Below are 23,514 nucleotides of genomic sequence, written 5' to 3' on the forward strand. Positions count from 1 at the left end.
CATATTAATCGGACAAGTAGTTACCGAGCTATGTCCAAAAAACGATTCAACCAATCAGAGAGCAGCGAGCTATCACGTGTGCCGAACGTGGCGAACAGACTCTGCCTCGGACGGCACATTTGAGAGCGTATTCATTTATTTCACGTTGGAAAACTATGTTGCCGTTAAACTATGTTTTAAAACTAATTAAAACTAATTTGCGATTCATCGTAACTGCGATTTGCGACCTTCCGGACAGTGAAGACTGCACTTCCGGCAGCCAATCACAGAACGCGTTGTTGCGGTTGTGAGAGCGAGCCGAGAGCGTGCGCCATTACGGTTCGTAATTCGATTTCTTCCGGAGAAAATAATAATTTCTCGATTTCTTATGCGCATTATTTCTCCCAATTCAGTCAGAGCGAAGGGCGGAAGCGAAGAGCGTTGTTTTTTTTGTTTACGGGCGGGGTAGAGCGTACGGGTAGCGTTTTTTTTTTTTTTTGGCAAGGAACGGGCACCCACGTACGGGCATGCCCTAGTACATACAATCTACGAACCAATTATATTGAAATGCTTAGTTCTGATGTCATAAGTCACATGATATGGCTGCCATATTTTTTGAAGAATAAACCCTTCAGATCTTTTCTTCTGAACCTCTTTAGAGATTGAAGTGAAACTTCACACAAATGATCGCCTGGGCATGCAGAATAAAGTTTGATAATTGTGACGTCATCAGTCACATGGTGTGGCAGCCATATTGGATTCAACCTAAAACCTTTAAAAAGCATCTCCCAAACTGCCAAACGAATTGACTCAAAACTTTACATTTCTCATCAACTAGGCATGTTGATTAAAAGTTTATCACAAAAAAGTCATTGGGCATGTTTCATGGCAGCCATATTGGATTTAAGGAGAATATTCAATTATTTCTCTGAAACCGCTTACCCTATTGATGCAAAATTTTACAAGTATCATCTCACACGATTGCTGCATATAGTGTGAAACTGATGACGTCATAGTTCATGTGGTTTGGCAGCCATCTTGGATAGAAAAACGAAGTTTATTTATCAACACAAAACTTCACACACGTGATCCCTTCCGCAAACATAGGCAGAGCATACAATTTTTGATAACATAGGTCACATGGTTTGGCAGCCATATTCATTTGAAAACCGGTACTTAAAAAAAAAAAACCTTTCTCCAAAACCGCTTAACCTATCGATGTGAAGCATATAACAATATATGCAGCAAGCATAGTGGATCACAACTGCAAAGTCTTGTATTGAGAGCTTCAACAGTTTCTGAGATATAATTATTTAATATTTTCCTTGAAGCCAATGTGGCTGCCACATGTGACTGATGACCATCATTTTTACCATATATGCATCAAGGATAGTGGATCACACTTGTGAAGTATCGCATGGGTAGGTGAAGCGGTTTCAGATAAAGCGGGGTTGTATCACAGCGGGGAGGCATGGTGATACCTGGTCATAACTGCTTGCAGTTATAAAGCTCACTTCTCATCCTCATTATTTTCTAATCATGTTTTCTATAAAAAGTCTCCTCATTCATTTGTGCTGTGCACAACCATTGGGATTTATTTGTTTTCTCATGTCTGAGTTTGCTCTTTTTGGGGGTATTTTTATTTTTATTTTGTTGCCCTTTTTCAATAAACAAGGCCCATAGACAGAACTGCAGTAGTAATGGTAACTGCGAAACCGGAGTTGGTTGTTAGACCGTTGTAGTGACAGTCCGGTTTCACAAGGTATTTTGTTCCTGTCTTTCTAACATGTAGTTGTAAATGGTAATTTGATTCTTTTTGGAGAGTGAAGGGTTGGGGTTGATCTGTAACCAATTCGTTTTACCCGTCTTGTTTTGCGGCTCGGATCCACACCTTGCACTTGGTTCTTTGTGATTGGGCTCTTGGTTTGGAAAATAACTTTGTCACTTTAGGTCTAAATCGCTTTGACATCTCTCTCCCATTGGTGTTGCTTTTCATATCCCCTTAGATGTGTTAAAAAAAATTCTTGTTGAAGTAAACGATTGATTTATTTCATGCAATGCTTAGAGCGATCGGTATGTTTGCAGTCGCTCAGTTGCTTTAACTAAGACTACATGTTATGCTTTGACACTTTGAATCCTTTCAACTAATTAATCTCCATTACCTCTTTTTTTTTCTTTGTTCTTGTTCTTTTTTTCTTTCCCCAACCTCTTATGCCAGGAGTCACTGATTACTCTTTAAATAACGCGTTGCAGATCTGCGTCATCGTAGGTTCTGTATTTGACTACCAGAAGTCTTGCATGTTTGACGATTTTTAGGGGCCACTCAAGGCGATTCATCGGTGTGCTTCCCGTCTAGCAGCATCAGTTGATGGACGTTAAAGATCCCATGGTGTCCTTCGTGAAGAGTAGGTGAGCTATCGCCGGCACAATGGCCAAATTCCAAATTCTTTAACTTACAAAGGGGCACTGCAGCTGCACTGCAACTACGCTCCCAGCAATTGTCGTTACGAGGGGCCACTGACATGTTCGGGGAGGTGAGAAATCTAGGGCGTCTCATAAAAATGTACACAGACTCTGTATATTGAAAAATACACCATCTTGTTCTGCACTGCCTTGTGGGTAACAGCTGACTGATGACATTCCATCACACGCTAACGCCATCTATTAGGTATTGGTAACACTCAACATCGTCCATCTCTGCTGTTCAATAAACTTTCAGAAATTTAGTGTGTATACGTTTTTTGGGGGACCCTTTACATTTTGGATGGAGTTGATGGTGGTGAATTGATTCATGTAACCTTGCTATGTTAATGGCTGAGCCATGATTTATACTGTAAATATCACCAAACTACTGTTTTAACGGATGGTTTGTACATGCTTCAATCATCATAGTACTGTTTGTTCAAATCCACTCTGGGGACATTTCAAATTGAAATTCTTTACTGAAGTGATCCATTTATCAAATTCCTTCGAAATGACCTTTGCCCTTTATGCTCATTAAAAAATGCATTAAAGTATCTTGTGCCTCTTATTTGTAAAGGGGCTCTCTCTATTCCTCCAAATTACAATTAGATCCCCAAAAAAACAACCCATACTTAATGCATGTCCAATTACTAAAGTAAAATATCACTGCATTAAATGGATCGGACATTCCCTTTTCCTCCAACAACTTCAGTGGACGCAGTTACTGCCATCATGTGCGGTTGGCTGGTAGGAGCGCTTTGTCCCAGGTCTTTCTGCATCTACTTGGATGGCTTGACGTTGCACTGCCTGAAAATTGTTCAGGATGCTGGCGATAACTCACAAACTTCATGAAGGACACCGTGGGCTCCTAAGGTCCACCGTCTAATGCTGGCAGACGTGACTTCTAAGGGATGGCACACACTGATAAATTACCCTGTCTGTGAGACACCAGGGTGCCAGTTTATAGCTGGGATTCAAAGTTCAAACCCAGGATTGACGGATAAGAAGCGTGTGCTGACATCTTTGGGGGTTTATATAAACTAGTACACCCGCAGACTCCGGGAGGGGCAGGAAGGGTCATTCCTCTTTGGGGTATATAGATTACAGTTGGGGTATATATATATGGGCGGGTCTCAAAACTACGTAACTTCCGGTTAGTGCAGCCTTCGCGACAACAGTCACGTGATTGGATACATTGAAAACAAACCACAAAAGGGCACGTGTTAAAGCTTACTTCCGGTAGTCTCGCCCTCACCTATTGGGTGTGTGTTCATTTACCAAGTTTCTTGTGAAGAGATCGCCAAGTGATTTGAGCAAGTACTCCAAAACCCTTAATGAACGGCTGGTTTGGCAAGCACTAGCTAGCTGCTTGGTAAAGGAGCACAACCCGAGCTTCTCCCTTTCAGTTTCGTATGAAACAGCAGGAGCGAGTTTCAAAACTTCGCTTCGAAAAAAGCCACGGTAGCGGCAGAAAGGGCCATGTTATTAACCCAACATTTGTGGGTTATATAGAATACAGTAGATCTTCGCTCAGTTCTGTAAGTAAACCTTCACAGATGTCGGGATTCCTTCAAATTTCTTCCTTTAGTGTTATAAAGAGCATTAGCAACTGTTTAAAAAGCTAAGCATACGTGTTTGTGGTTTATAATATTTTTACTTCCTGTCGAAGCTGTTGCTCACACAGAAACGCCATTATAGCCGGCGAAGCCGGTGTTGTGAATGAACGCGTATGTATTATGTTGAAAAGCCAGATTTTGCTGGATCCCTTGAGAATTTCGAAGCTTTGACGCACCAAATCGCTCAATGGAGGCCGCCATCTTGCGGATGCGGAGGTATGCATAAAAAAATTGCGAAAAAGTTCAATAGGAGTTTGTTTCACCCGTCTTTTTTTGATTCACAATCTTATGCACCTCTAATTTGTAATTAAAATACTTTAAGACCAACCTCGTTCCCCGGGCCCGCACGGGCCCTGGTTATCTTCAACGAAAATCGTCACCAATTACCGGAACCAATGAGATTCGAGCATTTGAAGAAATATTTCAAAAACCAAATCGCTCAATGGAGGCCGCCATCTTCCGGATGCGGAAGTATGCATAAAAAAATTGTGAAAAAGTTCAATAGGAGTTTGTTTCACCCGTCTTTGTTTGATTCACCATCTTATGCACCTCTAATTTGTAATTAAAATACTTTAAGACCAACCTCGTTCCCCGGGCCCGCACGGGCCTGGTTATCTTCAACGAAAATCGTCACCAATTACCGGAACCAATGAGATTCGAGCCTTTGAAAAAATATTTCAAAAGGCTTATTACGCGTTTCGGACGCTGAAAATGGCGTCAAATATTCTAAAATTGACGAAGAATTATTTTTTAGAAATCTTGCGGCCGTAGGGAATAGTTTTTCACGGTCGGAAATATCCGAAGTTGAGACGGAATTCACCGAATTAATCAAGAAGGAAATTTTATAAATTTTAATCTCATCCAGAATGCAAATGGTGTCATTTTGAACTAGGTACGGTACCTACTACACCTACCTACTACCAACTACCTAACCTACTGATGCCAGAGTGATGGGTAAAATAGTGGCAAGAGGCTTTGGCTTCGCCGGCTCATTGCGGCTTTGCAGTCGGTACTAGTAGCCGGCGAAGCCGGTGTTGTCAATAAACGCGTACGTATTATGTTGAAAAAACAGATTATGCTGGACCCCTTGGCTTGATAATTTCGAAGCTTTGACGCACCAAATCGCGCCATGGAGGCAGCCATCTTGCGGATGCAGAAGTAATGAAGTATGCATAAACAATAATTGCGAAAAAGTTCAACAGAGGCTTTGGCTTTGCCGGCTCATTGCGGCTTTGCAGTAGGGTCATATTAAGTGTAAAGTATAAGTGTGGAAGTGTATATAAAGTAATATCCCTATACCAACACGAAGGCCAAAATGGATGATTTGCGGCAGATCGAGAACCAATAGGTGAGGGCGAGACTACCGAAAGTAAGCTGTAACACGTGCCCTTTTGTGGTTTGTTTTCAACGTATGCAATCACGTGACTTGTCGCGAAGGAAGGGTGCACTAACCGGAAGTTACGTAGTTCCGCGGGCGCCTATGAGAACAAATGGGCGTCGCTTACAATTATTGATAAAGGCCTTGACGGAAACAAAAAACGAGGTCATTGTACGTGGTGAAGTCATAAAACGCACCATTTTTTTTTCAATATAAAACAGCTTCGTTTGTCTTTCAGACATTATTTGGCGACGGTAGGAAGACGCACGCATGAAAATCATTTTAATAAGGAAGCAATGGCATGATTCATGAATGTACACAGCGACTTCACGCGACCGTGCAATATCTGACGTACGTGATGCGATGCGACTTCACGTATCTGACGTCACGCGTAACGTTTGAAGTCTCGTCGCAGTGATCGACTGACTGCAGTCACTAAATATCGCGAGTTTACGAAAACGGTCGAATTACACTTATTGTTTACCTCATCGATGAGCTCCTTTTTGAATGCATAGACAATTAATAGTGACGATGCGTTTCGTTTTTTAGATTTCCCACACACGGCTGATAGTAAACACGACGTCCGAGCCGTTACCGGTCCGCCACGTTCTTCTGGTTCTCGATGTCTAATGAAATAGATAGAGAATCGTTCGTGTAGCGTAATAGTATGTACAGATATTTCAACGTTTGGACGAGCGTCCCCCTTAAGGCATTACAGGCCTCGTTTCTCAACGGCTCCTCGGTGACTTGCCCAACGCAAGAGTGTATTTCCCAATAACGAGCAGATACTGATAGCACGTGTGTGACACTTTGACGAGGTCACTTTTCCCTCTGAAACGCCAATAGCGTTCTGTGTTGGATTCCACGGCGGACACATGGACATGGCTACCAGCGCTCAGGATGGAAATTCAGATCTGTAAGTTGAAGGAAAATTAGTCGAAGAACGACTACTAACGGCTGTCGTTGTCGTCATGTCTTATTTGCATTCCGATTTTTATCTTGTTTTAATTTACCTGTCCGACTACACATCTGGAGGATACCTATTTATATTTGGTTGGAATATGTAATATTTAATGAGTATATTCGTTTATTACTATTAGTAGGGCAGGTATATGGAGCAATTGTGGGTTTGCACGTACAAGCATGAAACTTGGCATAGTTATACTTGTAGAGTAAATGAGTATGACGTAGAGTATGACCCCAACAACATTTTCAGAAGTAGATCCATCCAGAAAAAGTCATAATATTTCAGCCAGCCGTCATATTCAATTTACACGCAATGACATGACGTATTGCTGAGTCAGCATGCTTGCTCTCCCAACCTGCTTTATCACACTGGATGAACCTGATCAACAAGGTCAGAACTTTCAGAAGGTAGAATGATGCAAACTGACGACTTTCAGGGAATATGTTAAAACATTGTGACAACAATGGTGAAAATATTTCATTTTGCTAACTTATTGCTCGTGCTGCCGACTGGTGGACCGACCCGGTTTACAGGTCACATCTTTCGTGCAATTTGCTGAACGTTCTGGGATGATATGATAAATAGACGTCTCCAAGTAAATTTAATTGCAACATAAGGAACCCTTGTGTTGGGCTAGCGGCTAGGGTGCCAGCTTAGGATCCCAGGATCCCAGGATCCTGGGTTCGAATCCCGGTCGATCGCTGAATTAACGCCAGGGGGGTTGACTCAGCCTGTCATCCTTCCGAGGTCGGCTAATTGAGTACCAGTTCACTGGTAATTCCCTGCTTGTCGTAAAAGGCGACAAAAAGGGTTGGCGTCAGGAAGGGCATCCGGCCGTAAAACATTGCTTCAAAAAGGGGACCAAAAAAAAACAACAACAACCACGGTCCCCGAAAAAGGCCAACCCCCGCTTTGCGGGGAAAAATGGCCTCTAAATGTGGTTTTTTTAAAATAAGGAACACGTGTCAGGAAGGGCATCCGGCCATAAAAACATCCCAATGTCCCAATGGCGTCATCCCAATGTCCCAAAAAACATCCCAATGGCGTCAGGAAGGGCATCCGGCCATAAAAACATTGCCTCAAACAGGGAACCATGATTGTCATGGGGCCCGCAACGCTAACCCCCGCTCTAGCGGGGAAAAATGTCCTTAAAACGATCATTCATTCATTCATTCATTCATTCATTCATAAGGAACAATTCCTAAAGTTGAAAATGTGTTTTGGCAACCATTAAAAAAAGGCTGCCATAGCTTAAATATTATGACTTTTTCTGGGTGGCTCCACTTCCGAAAATGTTGGGGTCATACTCTATAACTATGCCAAGTTTCATGCTTGTATGTCAAAATCCAATTGCTTCACATACCTGCACGTATCTGCCAGACTATATGCATTGGAATATGTAATATAATCTAACAAGGTAGATAAAAAATACTTTTCCTGTCATACAATGTAACAACGCAACAAAGAATGCCAGATGTGTCAATGAGTCACTTGTGCCAAGTCTTAAGTGTTTGAGGGCAGGTCCTGGGCGTTTGAGGGCAGGTCCCGAGCGTTTGAGGGCAGGTCCCGAGCGTTTGACGGCAGGGTCCCGAGCGTTGGAGGGCAGGTCCCGAGCGTTTGGGGGCAGGTCCCAAGCGTTGGGGGGCAGGTCCCGAGCGTTTGAGGGCAGGTCCCGAGCGTTGGAGGGCAGGTCCCGAGTGTTTGAGGGCAGGTCCCGAGCGTTTGAGGGCAGGTCCCGAGCGTTTGAGGGCAGGTCCCGAGCGTTTGGGGGCAGGTCCCGAGCGTTTGGGGGCAGGTCCCGAGCGTTGGGGGGCAGGTCCCGAGCGTTTGAGGGCAGGTCCCGAGCGTTGGAGGGCAGGTCCCGAGCGTTTGAGGGCAGGTCCCGAGCGTTTGAGGGCAGGTCCCGAGCGTTTGGGGGCAGGTCCCGAGCGTTGGGGGGCAGGTCCCGAGCGTTGGAGGGCAGGTCCCGAGCGTTGGAGGGCAGGTCCCGAGCGTTTGATGGCAGGTCCCGAGCGTTTGATGGCAGGGCCCGAGCGTTTGATGGCAGGTCCCGAGCGTTGGAGGGCAGGTCCCGAGCGTTGGAGGGCAGGTCCCGAGCGTTGGAGGGCAGGGCCCGAGCGTTTGATGGCAGGTCCCGAGCGTTGGAGGGCAGGGCCCGAGCGTTTGATGGCAGGTCCCGAGCGTTGGAGGGCAGGTCCCGAGCGTTGGAGGGCAGGTCCCGAGCGTTGGAGGGCAGGTCCCGAGCGTTGGAGGGCAGGTCCCGAGCGTTGGAGGGCAGGTCCCGAGCGTTGGAGGGCAGGTCCCGAGCGTTGGAGGGCAGGTACCGAGCGTTGGAGGGCAAGTGTTCAGTCTAGTCTCAAGTCACCATAGTATAATTACTTGAACTTGTGTCAAGTCCTACTTTCTTTCTTTTATTGAGAATGGCTGAAGGGATCTAAGCCAAACCTGGTGCAGAATGAGGTAAAGATAAACTGATTCGATTTGGGGTTTTGAGTTCAATTTCAGAGTCTCTTAAATAGGTTTATAACTTAAGAACGGCTGAAGGGATACAAGTCAAACTTTGTACAGATATGTATAATGATGTAAGGATGAACTGTGGGTGTGGGTGCGTGAGGTCAAAGGTCAGAGGTCATGTTTGGTAAAAATCCTGTTACTGTGATAACTTGTGAACCAGTGATGGGATTCTGACGAAACTTGGTATAAGTATATATTATGATGAAAAGATGAACTGTGTAAATTTTGGGGTCAAATGTCAGAGGTCTTGTCGGGTAAAAAATGTGATACTTGAAGATAGCTGAAGGGATTTAAATCAAACATAGTACAAGTATGTATCATGATGTAATAATGTAGGCTGAGGTATACCTGTCGATGTCTCGACTGCTAATTGTACCGTTCTCGTTACTGAAGTTTTTATTTCTCAGATTCATACGGTGGATATTTTTTACTTTGTTCACAGCAAAAATATATTTGTTAAATTTACATCTCATACCTCGTATACCTACTTGAACATATGTACATGAGACAAGTCAGTAACCTCAGCTTATGTTTAAATGGTTCACGCCTATAAACGAAGCATCAAATGTGATGGTTGAGGATATTTTAATAATTTACTTGTATATTTATTATGTACGTTATGTAAATTGACATGTATAAGTTATTCAGAGGTCTGGTTGTGAAAATGAAAATGTATTATGTCAACCTCATTTGTTGTCTTTTAAGATACTTTTTTATGTTCTCCTTTTAAAAAGATAAGTCGTGTTATAATTTTCAATTACTGATGAAATTTAAATAATCCAAGTCAACTGACATTTCAATCAACACAAAATATTTTTGTCGGGTCGTACACGGTGATACGGATCAGGGGCCAAGTTTCTTGGCCTCGACAGTCAGTACAAATGTTCATGATTTGTATAAAGCTGTGTTTCATGTTGGTGAGGATTCGTGCTTGTCGCTTGGACGTGATGTGCTGCCTGAAGAGTGGACACTCCCTTTAACATTAGTGACGACGGTATGCGACCTGGCGGCTGTGAGTGCCGGCACAAATAATAATTTACCCTTTATTTTTAACCCCGTTTTAATTCGATGCCTATTCAATGATTCTTTTCCAAACATTGTCAACAAGTCATTATAAACTCAAGTCGCAAGTCCCCAAGTCTGAGTCTCAAGCCAATTTTGTCAAGTCCGAGTCAAGTCGCAAAACTTTGTGACTCGAGTTCGAGTGGCCAACTCTGAGGAATGCTGGGATATTTGTGGTTTGTGTGATTCCATTTAACCTCGATATGTGCTCCTTAATGCATCACACAGGCAGTTGATTGGTGCTCCGTGTCTCCACAGGCCAGACGTGTTTCCCACACTAAAGAATGATACCTTCTTGCGGGCGGCTCGGGGAGAAGCCACGAGCTACGTCCCAGTGTGGTGCATGAGGCAAGCGGGGAGGTATTTGCCAGGTACACCTGTTTACAGTTCAAATGATGCACAGCATATAGACGTCACTATTATTTATGGTTATTGAATAACAGGATATTTCTAATGTGGGAATGCAAAATTTTGATCCGACATTTATTTGTTCTTATCCAAATAAAGTCTTAAAGTGGGAAGCGGAAACTGTGGGGAGGAGAATCTAAATATCTACAAAGCTCAGTTGACTTTTTGCTCCACCAAATAACAGCGAAACGGAGTTGAGTAAAAGGGTGAAAATTATACAGATGCTGTGATAAATAACTACATCTGTCGGTTTGAATGTTTGAAAGAGAATAGACGTCTGGATCAATTTTTGAATTAAATTTAAATCCTATCTTAAATCCTATCTATATGTAGATTTATCTATCTATCTATCTTCTATCTATCTTCTGTCTTCTATCTCTTTCTATTATTATTATTATTATTATTATTATTAATTTATTTATTTATTATCTATCTTCCATCAATCCATCTATCTTCTATTTATCTTATTATAATTATAATATATATAATATATATAATAATAATATATATAAAAGAAAGTTTTTGTTTGTTTGTCTGCGCAAGCTAATCTCCTGAACGGTGAGGGATAGGAGGAAACCTCTAATACAAAAAATGTCGGGACGGGCCCTGGAAAGGTTATAGGCTAGGTGGCGAGGCCGGTTGAGGCCGCTTCGGCCGAGCTGGGCCCATTTCACAATTAAAAACTGAGCTGAATTATAGTAGTCAATCTTCTACGGCTGCGATTAAAAGCTGAATTATAGTAGTAAATGCGTTCAAAAAGAACCATATATGTCGGGACGGGCCCCGGGAAGGTTATAGGCTTGGTGGTGAGGCCGGTCAAGGCCCACCTCGGCCGGGCTGGGCCCATTTCACAATAAAAAGCTGAGCTGAATTATAGTAGTCAATCGTCTATGGCCGCGAGTAAAAGCTGAATTATAGTAGTAAATTCATTCAAAAAGAACCAAAAATGTCGGGACGGGCCCCGGGAAGGTTTTAGGCTAGGCGGCGAGGCCGGTAGAGGCCGAGCTAGGCCCATTTCACAATTAAAAGCTGAGCTGAATTATTGTAGTCATTCTTCTACGGCCGCGAGTAAAAGCTGACTTATAGTAGTAAATTCATTCAAAAATAACCCGGGCAAAGCCGGGTGCTTTCAGCTAGTGTATATATAAACGCGAGTTGTCTGTGTGTGTGTGTCCGCGTTTTATTCAGAGATGGCTGAACGGATCCTCGTCAAACTTTCAGAGGTTCATCAGTGAGTGCCTGGGAGTGTTGTAGGCAAAAAAAAATTGAAAAAAAAAGTTCGTTTTTTTGAAGTTAAAAAAAAATAACATAAAATAAAATCGCTCGATCGTGCCGAAGCCTTTTTAAATGAATGACAGTTATACACAAGTACACATTCGCATAAATAAATACAAAACAATTACCAGACATTTGAATACAAATAAATCAAATAATTCTGGAAGTGTACGAATTTGGTAGTATGGCTTCTTCTTCTTCCTGATCGGCATCACACTGAACTCAGAAACGTGAGCCACATTCACTCAGAAACGTCAGCCACATTCACTCAGAAACGTGAGCCACTCCCCTTCCTCTCCTGCCTCCCCCCTCCCCTCCCCTTAAGGCCTGTCGTTAAGAGGATCTGTTTTTGCACATGTTTGTGTAACACAGTGTTGTCTGATTTCAAAGTTTAAATGCAAGGTGACCGAGTGAAAATGATTTGGTGAACACAGCCTAAATGGACATGTGGGAAGGAGTATGGACGGTTTTGAGGGAGCTCATGGGGGTTACGGATATGGTGTGAGAAATGGAGAAGGTGAAAGGATTTTGGAGTTTGCTGATGGAGCTGATTTCTTGATTTGTAATACTCAGTTCCAGAAAGAGGATAATAAGCTTGTTACATACACGTCAGGTGGGTCGACGACAACCGTTGACTACCTGATGGTGCGTAGGCGAGATAGGGGGCACCTCCGGGACACAAAGGTGATCCTGGGGGAGAAGGCTGTTTCACAGCACCACTTGGTTGTCTGTGACATAAGAGTGAAAGGTGCGAGGAGAGCTCGGCGGGTGAAGTACCAACCGAGAATGAAGGTGTGGAGGTTGAAAGAGGTGACAGTAAGGGAGGCATTAAAAGAGATGCTGAGTAGGGTAGAGGATGATGTTGTTGAGCTTGAACGTGGTTGGATGTCAATGAAAGATAGTCTGTTGGGAGCCGTTGGTGAGGTATGTGGATGGACAAAAGGACCACCGAGGCACTCGGAAACATGGTGGTGGGATGAGGAAGTTGGAAAGAGGATTGACGAGAAGTGGAAGAAGTTCAAGGAGTGGCAGAAGGCAAAGGGTACGGGAGCAGAAAAAGTAGAGCATGAAAGTTATAAGGCAGCCAAGAAGGCTGCAAAGAAAGAGGTAGCAAAGACGCAGGAGGCATGTAGGAAAATGTTCGGAGAAAGCTTGGATTCGGAAGAGGGTCAGAGAGCGGTATTCAGGATTGCAAAGCAGATGGCTAAAGAGAGGTGTGATGTGATGGGGGTGAGTTGCTTGAAGCATGAAGTGGGACAAATCATGGACCCAGATGGAATTAAAGGAAGATGGAAAAGATATATGGAAATGCTGTTGAATACAGAGAATGAATGGGATGGCAACATAGAGAGCAACCCAGTTTTAGGACCGGCAGAGAAGATAACCGAGAAGGAAGTTGAGGAAGCGATAAAAGCAATGAAGAGTAGAAAAGCGGGAGGGCCAACGGGAGTTGTGGGAGATATGTTGAAGGCAGCAGGAAGTTGGGGTGTGAAGAGAATGACAGAGATCTGTAATCTGGTGGTGAAAGAAGGTCGCATTCCAGTGGCTTGGAAACTGAGTACCCTCGTCCCGCTATACAAGGGGAAAGGTGACCCTCTGGAGTGTGGCTCGTACCGAGCGATAAAGTTGTTGGAGCATGGAATGAAGGTATTGGAAAGGGTGTTGGAGAGGAGGATAAGGAAGAAGGTGAAGATCGACGAAATGCAGTTTGGATTTATGCCAGGAAGAGGAACGACAGACGCGCTCTTTATTGTGAGGCAGTTGCAGGAGAAGTACATGGAGAAGAGGCAGGAGTTGTTTCTTGGGTTTGTTGATCTGGAGAAAGCATTCGATAGGGTTCGACGCGAAGTATTGACATGGGCATTGAGGAAGTTAGGAGTGGAGGAATGGTTGATCGGAGTAGTGATGGCAATGTACAAAAGAGCACGCACTGCTGTAAGGACGAAGGACGGGAACAGTGGTGAGTTTGAGGTGAAGGTGGGAGTGCATCAGGGGTCGGTACTAAGTCCACTACTATTTGTAGCTGTGATGGAGGTGCTGGCTCAGAACGTAAAGGAGGGTTTACCGTGGGAGTTGTTGTATGCAGATGATCTGGTGTTGATTGCGGAAAGTATGGATGGACTGAAGGAAAAGATGAATAAGTGGAAGGAATGTATGGAGACAAAAGGTCTGAAGGTGAATATAGGAAAGACAAAGGTTATGGCAAGTGGTAAAGCATGTGGTGAGGTGGAAAGAACTGGGAAGTGGCCATGTGCTGTGTGCAGGAAGGGTGACGGAGTGAACTCCATTCAATGTACATTGTGCGCTGAGTGGGTTCATCAAAAATGTAGTGGTCTGAGATGGTCATTAACCAGTGTGGCAGCTACATTCAAATGTAAGGTGTGCACAGAGGGAGCTGCAGATGGAGGAAATGTTGAGTTGGATCTTGGAGATGGCGTGAAGCTGGAAGGTGTGAAAACATTTTGCTACCTCGGAGACATGCTGAATGGAGAAGGTGGATCAGACTCGGCAACCGTTGCTCGAGTGAGATGTGCATGGAAGAAGTTTCGGGAACGGAGTGGCGTGCTGATGAGGAGGGGAGTGTCGTTGAAGCTGAAGGGAACGGTGTATGCTGCATGTGTGAGAAGTGTTATGATTTATGGGAGCGAGACATGGGTAATGAACGTAGAGCAGCAACGAAGGCTGGAAAGGGTGGAAATGTGAATGGTTCGGTGGATGTGCGGAGTATCGTTGAGAGAGAGGAAGACAAATGATGAATTGCGAAAGATGATGGGAATAGAGCCTGTGATTGATGCTGTGAAGACGAACAGGTTGAGATGGTTTGGTCATGTGTTGAGGAAGGATGAAAGTGATTGGTTGAGAAGAGTGATGGAAATGAATGTGGAAGGAAGTAGAGGACGGGGAAGACCGAGAAAGACTTGGCTAAAGATGTTGGAAGAAGAAATGCGGGCAAGGGGGTTAACAAGGAGAGATGCAGAAAATAGAGCAAAATGGAGAAGATTGTCATGGGGACCGCAAGGCTAACCCCCGCTCTAGCAGGGAAAATGGCCTTAAAATGCATGTTGTTGTGTTGTGTTGAACACAGCAAAAATAGGATGAGCAAGAGTGACAGAGCATGTAGGACACGCGCTGATGCCATCCAGGCCTGATGCAGAATTTGAGTCGAGGCATTTCAGAAACTGCTCAGCCTTTTCAGGTGAGGAGGACACAGTGTCCAAGATCAGATTGATACGAGAGGGTAGGGTATGTACAGGGAGTGAGTGGTTGGGTACATGAGATAGACGTTAAACTGGGTGTTCTGTCTGTTAGCATTTGTTGGTGGATAGTAAAGATCCCACGGCATCTTCCAGAAAGGTAGGTGTGTTATCGCCGGCACCCTGAACAAATTCGAAATTCCTGTCACCTATGGTTGGATGTCAGGTCTAGCCAGCCAGTTCGTGAAAGACTAGAGCCAAAAACATTCCCCAGGTAACTCCACAAGAAGAGGGGGATATTTGGGGCTGTTGATGAAGAAAAAAAGTGGTGATGGTAGTGATGGTAGTAGTTGGAGTCGTTGTAGTAGTAGTAGTAGTAGTAGTAGTAGTAGTAGTCGTAGTCGTAGTATTTGAGAAAGAGTCGCAGGAAAAAGATGTGTGGCCTTTTTCAGCATGGTCGTGTATCTATAAAGTGTTAAATGTGCCATAATCTTGAGATATAAGCTGTACTTGTCTCTTGGCAGAGATTGATTTATTGTCATTCAAGGTCTCGGAGGGGTTTGTGCATATTCAGTGGGCCCCCGACTTGCGGACAGGTTGTGTTGCAAACGATCTTTTCCATGTTGGGTTTCCATAAGTCGGAACTCGATTTCTCATCGACTTAGAAAATAATATCTTATGGGTATATATACAGACTTGGCATTTAATATGGAATATTTTTTTTTTCTTGACTTGGGTTTACTTTCTTAACTCAGTATATCAATCTGGTGAGTTTCTTTCACACTTTGGTGATTTATTTGTTAAAAGAACCATGTCACTGATTGTCTGTCGCAGCAAGAAGTCAACAACAGGATTATATCACAGGTGGCGTGGCAAAATGTATGGACAGGTGCATTTGATGATTGGCTTCACAGTCGGGTATACAAGGGTTGTTGCGTTCTGTATCAGTGGAAAACAACTGCTGCACGTCTCCAAAGGTTATTGCCGCTTCCTCTGGAGATGGTCCATCAACTCGACAATGCTGTTTGTCATGGAGTGGTGGCTTTACGAAATTACGGCATGAAACAGCGTGCTATTGCTCGGCACTATGGCATCACTCAAGTTCAGGTGTCAAAGATCCTGAAACGAAATGCTCAGAGGGGTGTCCCTACTCCAATACCGAGGCCAGGACGTCCCCGCAGCACCACAAGGAGGGATGATCGCCAGCTGCACCGGTTAGTCCGCAATGGCCGTACCAAGTCAGCTAATCGGCTTAGGGCTGAGTGGCAGCAACTGACAAATGTGCCTGTATCCAGAAGGCTAGTCAACCAACGATTGGTTCAAGCAGGCTATCGTGCCAGGCGTCCCCTGAGAAAGCCACGCCTGACCAGACAACACCGCCAGCGCCGATTGCAGTGGGCCAGAGAGCACCGTCAATGGCAGCCAGGACACTGGAATCACGTGATCTTCAGTGACTAGTCTAGATTTCTAGTCTATCGTCAAGATGGCTGCGTCCAAGTGCGCAGACAAGTGCATGAAGCCTACAACAAAGATTGTATAGTGCCAAGAGTCCAAGCTGGAGGTGGTGGGGTGACCGTTTGGGCTGCTTTTCATGCAGGGGGCAAAACTGACCTGGTTGTTCTGAATGGAAACCTGAACCAGTTCAAGTACAGGGCCATTCTGGAAGAAACATTGCTTCCATTTGCTCATGCAGCCTTTCAAGGAAACTTTGTCTTCCAAGATGACAATGCAGGGCCTCATCGTGCTCGCATGATCCAACACTTTCTTGCTGACCGTGGTGTAGAGCATATGGAGTGGCCTGCCATGTCCCCGGATATGAATCCGATAGAGAACTTGTGGGCAGAATTAACGCGTCAAATCGACCACTTGGACTAGCAGCCGACCTCTGTGCGTGAATTGCAGCAGGCTATTGTCACTGCATGGCAAGCGATTCCTGTCCAAACCTTGGCAAATCTCGTGAACAGCATGCCTCAACGTGTACGTGCTCTCCTGAATGCTCGTGGGGATTACACGACGTACTGAACTGTAATTTTACTGTCCGTAATCCCAGTCGTAATTTAACTTTTGTTTTTGTTAAAAAAAATTTTGGCTAATGTGCAAAATAAAGAGATACTTCTGGAAAACGTACAGAAGTTTAACACAGTACTGTCCATGAATTGAGTTCGATATCAGTTTACATCACTTTCAAGGATCAATTTATTTGTTTCGAAATGTCAAATGTGGTTTTTGTTTCTTTTAAAGGTCACATTAACAAAATCTAGAATAATTTCAACATAATTCCAATGAACTTTTGGTTCTAAGACATCTTGAAAAGTAAGTTCACCCCCACAAAAAAAATATTCCATATTAAATGCCAAGTCTGTATTTGTAAGTCCGGGTGTTCAAAGTCGGACGTTTGTAAGTCGGGGACCCACTGTATTTTATGTGGGACAGTGACATTTGGAGAGGTCATGAGAGGGTTGGGTAGGCGTCAAGGAAAACCTGTAGTTGGCTTATTTTGTGGCCTAAAACCCAACTTGGTCTAATTTGTTCTTTGGTTGTTTTAGAATTTAGGATGAAGAGAGCTGGCCAGGATTTCTTTGAAACATGTCGTAATCCTGTAGCTTGCTGTGAGCTCACATTGCAGGTGAGGTTCCAATACATATCTTTTATCTAGTGCCAACTTCTTAATTATGTTGTTTTATCAATCAATATCCTCTATATTTTTACCGATAAGTTGGAAAATATTTTTTACTCTGTTTTCTTTTCCAGCCATTGCGAAGATTTGCCTTGGATGCAGCAATAATTTTCTCTGACATTCTCGTGGTTCCCCAGGTGTGTTAAGTCTCCCCGTTTTACTCTTCTTTTTTTTCTTTTCTTGTTTCTTCCCCCCTCCCCATCCTTTTTTCTTTCTTTTTTTCTTTTTTCGTTTTTTTTTTGTGTTCGCTCTTCATTTTGTTTTGTTTTTAGATAGCTCGGAAGTGGACATTTTATGCAGAGACCAAAGTAATGAAGTCAGACATGATGCCTGGATTGTTTTCTTGGTTGGATTTACTTAGTCTGGTTGGATGGGCCTGTTGACCTTGGTGTGCTGATTGATACTGCAATTGAACCACAGGCTCTAGGGATGGATGCGGAGATGATACCGGGAAAAGGGCCCACATTCAAACAACCACTCGAAGAACCGTCACATCTGCAGCGTTTGCTCTTGCCGCACGCTGCCCGTTCTGCCTTGTTCTACGTACACGACGCACTGCGTCTTACGCGCCATCAACTTGATGGCCTTGTTCCTCTCATTGGCTTTGCTGGAGCACCGGTACTTTGACTCGCAACTATCTTTCTTCCTTCACCGGTTTGTTTTGTACTTTCACACCATATCTCGTTTGCTTTGCTCATTCTGATATTTGCCTCTCCTTACTTCATTTTGTCTCCCTCTTCCTTACCAATCCGCTCCCCCGCTCATTCACTTTTTTTTCCAGAAAACTCAATCTCTTTTATCCCATTAGCCCACTCTGGGAAGCCAAACTTAGCCATTTGCTCCTTTTTATTTTTAACCCGGTTATCAGTTATTTTTGTACCATGAGATCTAACAGCACGACTGGCTCATAACACCCCATTTTACTCCAAGCATCCGCTTCTTTTCCCTTTCCATTCTGTGATGTTACTAAGCCCTGCTTATCTTCATTTATCCATAATGTGCCCCTCAGTTGTATTAAATACATCTTGGAAACAAGAAAGAACAATCAGAGATTACAGACCCTCGCCAGGTGTGCTTTAGTGGGTTTTAAGGCTTTTGTGTTAAAACAAATATGGCGGCTGAACCACATGACCTGGTTGGATGGGCGTCATCATTATTCATCACGTCATCGTTATTTATTTTTTTTCTCCACCAATTTATGACTGGATGACACTCAATAAATTTCATCTTGATCGGATGAAGTTTTGTACTTGTCGAATTATGATGTCATAATGGAGGCACCTATGATTATCATTTATATGAATCATCATTAACATATGTTATTCCCCATGGAGAGGTCTTTACAATGAGCCATATCTCAATTTTTTATATGCAGCGATTTCGGAGATATAGAGGAGCAATTATTTTTCCCAAGATGGCGCCCGTACCATGTGACATGACGTCGTAATTATCATAAAAAACTTATACAAGAGGAGGCATCCTATGATGAAAATTTCCTGTCAATCGGACCAACGGTTGCAGAGAAAATCATATTTATTCTGTGTGGACAAATAGACAGACAGGCAATCAAACACAGACAGACAAACGGACTCAAATGCAATACCCTCTCCTCTGACGAGGCTAATAAGGATACAGAATAACTTTCTATTGGGTAATTAGGGTTAGGCTACCCGGACCTGAACCAAAATCTAATCGGCTTGTTCTTGTCACCGACCCAACACATCCTCCACAATCTGTCATAAGTCATGCACATATTTTTGAAATATCATGCTATATATCTTTTTTGGCCCTATCTCTCAATGGTGATGAATCGCTGAAATAATTATAGTATCCAGATATTCACCAAAATCTAATCGATTCGTCGACACATTCGTGTTGTTCTCGTTTCAGGTACAAATACTGGACGTTTTTCTGCCCAATTTTCACATTATTTAGGCCAACGTCACTGGATACTGACATTTATCAATGCCGCACCTTCATTATTAGATTTGGTCCGTATGTCCGGTCACAATGCTTTATTTTCAATGTTCACGCTAGATGATAGGGTTGAGGCTGGAGTGCCCCGAGAAAGATGATCAAATCGTTTTTCCCATATGGTTTATGTTGCGATCCATGACTTATGAAAAATAACTGATTCGGAAAGTTCTGATGACACAACTACACACTATAACTACAACAGCACTCAGTAGAGCGCATACCTCCGCCAAGTTGAACAGTTTGTTTTGTATCTCACTGATAGGCCGGGTTTTGATTCGGACCTGAACCAAAGTCAAATCGGCTTGGTCTTGTCACCTAACAAACTCATCCACCAGGTTTAGTCATAACTCGTCCATAACCTTTTACCTCCGCCACCAAAGGTGGATGTAGGTTATGTTTTCACCCGTGTCTGTTTGTCCGTTTGTTTGTTTGTTTGTGAATAAAATATCTCAAAAATTTGTGGACGGATCGGACGAAATTTCGCAGAGATGTCGCGTATGTCACAAGGACGAAATTATTCGATTTTCGTGAAGATCCGGATTCGGATCCGGCTACTAGAATTTTAAAGTGATTCTTCACCATTGGGAGATAGGGCCAAAAACGATACATAGCAGGATATCTCAAAAAGTTGTGGACGGATTTGGACGAAATTTCGCAGAGATGTCGCGTATGTCACAAGGACGAAATTATTCGATTTTCGTGAAGATCCGGATTCGGATCCGGCTACTAGAATTTTAAAGTGATTCTTCACCATTGGGAGATAGGGCCAAAAACGATACATAGCAGGATATCTCAAAAAGTTGTGGACGGATTTGGACGAAACGTGGTGGACAGGTTGTGTGTGTGACAAGGAAGAATCGATTCGATTTTGGTGAAGATCTGGATATGGATTCGGATATGAGAAATATTTAATTTTTTAAGTGATTCTTCACCATTGAGTGATATGGCCAACCAGGCAGAGGTATGCTTATGTTCCTAACTCCACTGAGTGCCGTTGTAGTTGAAATATGTTAGATGTCGCTTTTCGCCTGATCTCTCAATGGTGAAGAATCACTTTAAAATTCAATAACTCCCGTATCTGAATCCATATTCAGATCTTCACCAGAATCGAATCAATTCAGTCTTGTCACACCCCCAACCTGTCCACCATGTTTTGTCCAAATCCATCCACAACTTTTGGAGATATCCTGCTATATATCGTTTTTGGCCATATCTCCCTCCAATGGTAAAGAATCACTTTAAAATTCTACTAGCCAGATCCGAATCCGGATCTTCACCAAAATCTAATCGTTTTGTCCATGTCACATACACTACCTCTCCGCCAAATTTCGTTTGAATCCGTCCACAAATTTTTGAGATATCCTGTTCACAGACAAACAGACAGACAAACACAGGGGTGAAAGTCACAGGGGTGAAAACGTAATCTCCATCCACCTTCGGTGGTGGAGGTAAAGATATCATCAGGAAGTGTGCTGTTTTGTAGTCTACTGAAGCATGCATGCAGATATTGTGTAACTATAAGCCTTTGGGTTATTTACATGGTAAATATATTTTGGGAACACTTGTTTTTGATGAATAATTGCTAACGGATACAAAACCTTATTTTGTCATTCATCTCTCTCACTAGTGGACATTAATGTGCTATATGGTGGAGGGAGGTGGTTCTACCACAATGTCACGAGCAAAACGGTGGCTGTACCAACATCCTGAGGAAAGCCACTATTTGCTCAAAATCCTTACGGATACAATAGTGGGATATCTGGTTGACCAAGTATCTGCTGGAGCACAGGTGAGCTTCACTTTTCCTTTGTGTGTTTTATTTGACTGTTTTGATGGAGATTGCTTTATTTGTACTTCTCCAAGGATCAGCAGGACAGATAGATTTGTTGTTGCCACTGAAACATGAGGAATGCTTTGTACAGTATCATCTTTAATTTCAGCAATCGCATCCCCGTTGCGATGACAAACTGTTATCCTGGTTATTCCCAGGCAGGGCATTGCATCAATGAATGTGTACCGACTGTTGCATGGGCATTAAGTAACCTCTCTCCTGCTCAGATTCGCATCACGATGCTACAGATTCCATGGTACTTTTCAAAGAGAGATCATTGTGTGACAGTTATATGAAGAAGAAGAAGAAGAAGAACCACTCCTTTTGCTGCTTCAGATGCATAGGGTTGCTGAGGCAGTTTTTTCTTGGTTTGGGGGCACAATCTTGGATGGGTCAGTTGGGTCACCACTCCGATGCAGGATATTCGAATGGCTCATTCCCAGTTCTATTATTCCCTGGTACTCATTTTGCTGACCTTGGAAGGATAATAGGCTGAGTCAAGCAACTTGGTGTGATTTTTAACAGCACGACGGGCTCAATCTCAGGACCCCTAAGGTCTTAAGCCAGCCACCTTAAACATTAAGCCAACACCAGGCTTCCTTCATTGATACTCGGAACAAAAGGAAAAGGGTGGGGCACTGTAACTTAATATGAAGAGCATAGAGACGGTAGGCAAGTTAGCTTGGAAGTAGAAGGAGATAGAAGTAAGGGACGGACAGGATGTATGGGGCATGCAACGTCAGCAGCAGCAAAGGTGGATAAAGGAAAAAAAACTGCAATCGATTTGCGTTTTGGTCGGTTTCTTTCACATTTATGGATTTGAGTTCATGCGTGCAAGCATAAAAAGGTTGGTTGACGATGTTCCTTTACGATGTTGTCCTCCCTGTAATACTCGTGACCTTCAAACCACTTGCGTTTTATTGTTGGCAAGGCTATCTTTTCCTTTTTTTATGCCTCTGCCCCCGAAGGTGGCTGGAGGCATTATGTTTTCGGGTTGTCCGTCCGTACGTCCATCCCTATGGGCTAAACCTCATTTTTCTCAGCAACCACATGTCCGATTAAGACAAATCTCTCAGGGTAGGAGTGATACCTATGCAGAATGTTTTTATGATAATTGTGATGTCATAGGTGACGTGATATGGCAGCCATCTTGGATCAAACACAAATAATTAAAAAATTTGTTTCTCAGAAACCACTGAATGGAAAAATTTGAAATTTGGCACATTGTCAAGTACTCCCAATGGGGAACAAAAGCATGATAATGATGACATCACAGGTGAAGTGGTATACCAGCCAAAAATGTTTTAATTGAATTCCTTATCCTAAAAATCTGAAATTGCATGCACATGATCTATGACCCATTTGTATCGAAATATAAAATTTATGACATCATAGATCACATGGTTTGGCAGCCATATGGGATTTAACCTAAAACCTTAAAAAACTAGAACAATGCGACAGTGTCACCAATATGCCTCCGCATAGTCCCACAACGGATAGATGCACTCATTCACTGTCCTAAAAATAAACAAGTTTGATTTAAATCCCTTCAGCTGTTCTCAAGTATAACATTTTCACCAGCCATCACAGGTTTTAAGATAAGTAATTCCTACAGGTCGCACAAGATCTGCCTGCAACCCTCTTATGGTTAAACTGCCAAAATCAAGACTCTCTGCTCACCTTCACTCCTTCATTCCTCTTTTCTCCCGCCTCTGGAACAAACTCCCTCACTCTCTTCAATCCCACTCCACCCTCCAAGTCTTTAAAACAGCTGTTCACCACCATCTCTTATCTTCCCCCATCCAAAACCTTGATCTTTTCTACCCCCGCTAATTTCACCCCAATTCCACTTTTTTGAAATACCAACTTCTGTCCAGGAAGTCCTTGGTGTCCTTGTGTTTTATACTTCTCCCTCCCCCCCTCCCCCCTTCCCATGCCGCCTCCCCCCGGGCCCTCTCCCTTCCACACATCTCCCTGCTCTCGGATGTTGTGTTTGTGTGCTTCCCCTTCTCTCCCCATCTTGTCTTCCACTCCCTCTTTTTGGGTATTTTGTTTGTCTGGTTGATTTGTTTGTGAAGTAAATGTTAGCTCTTTCACGAGCCTCGATTCAGTATACCAAAAAAAAAAAAAAAGCCATGACAGGTTTCACATCGATCGGTGGAGCAGTTTCAGA

The 23,514-nt window shown here is 43.4% G+C and overlaps 2 protein-coding genes across 5 annotated transcripts in view; both read left to right on the forward strand.

The window, feature by feature from the left end:
• LOC137421610 (uncharacterized) overlaps positions 1–2,996 on the forward strand; it is a 12,194-nt gene extending 9,198 nt beyond the window's left edge. For both annotated transcript variants that reach the window (XM_078771206.1, XM_068107834.2), the window contains exon 3: positions 1–2,996. This exon is cut by the window's left edge and continues 1,330 nt beyond it. The gene's annotated coding sequence lies outside the window, so the exon portion shown is untranslated.
• Positions 2,997–5,408: 2,412 nt separating this feature from the next.
• Positions 5,409–23,514, forward strand: part of UROD (uroporphyrinogen decarboxylase) — a 28,422-nt gene continuing 10,316 nt past the window's right edge. The window contains exons 1-6 of one of the 3 annotated variants that reach the window (XM_068107832.2): positions 5,409–5,427; positions 10,238–10,350; positions 17,403–17,482; positions 17,608–17,670; positions 17,954–18,151; positions 21,138–21,299. In XM_068107832.2, coding sequence (XP_067963933.2) covers positions 10,323–10,350; positions 17,403–17,482; positions 17,608–17,670; positions 17,954–18,151; positions 21,138–21,299 — 531 coding nt within the window. In that variant the 5' untranslated portion in view covers positions 5,409–5,427; positions 10,238–10,322. Of the gene's footprint in view, positions 5,428–5,798; positions 6,353–10,237; positions 10,351–17,402; positions 17,483–17,607; positions 17,671–17,953; positions 18,152–21,137; positions 21,300–23,514 lie in introns of those variants that run through there. The other 2 variants (XM_068107831.2, XM_068107833.2) reach the window with 2 other exon arrangements.

This window comes from Myxine glutinosa, chromosome 2 (genome assembly GCF_964187855.1).
Source record: "Myxine glutinosa chromosome 2, kmMyxGlut1.1, whole genome shotgun sequence".
Taxonomy (NCBI): Eukaryota; Metazoa; Chordata; class Myxini; order Myxiniformes; family Myxinidae; genus Myxine; species Myxine glutinosa.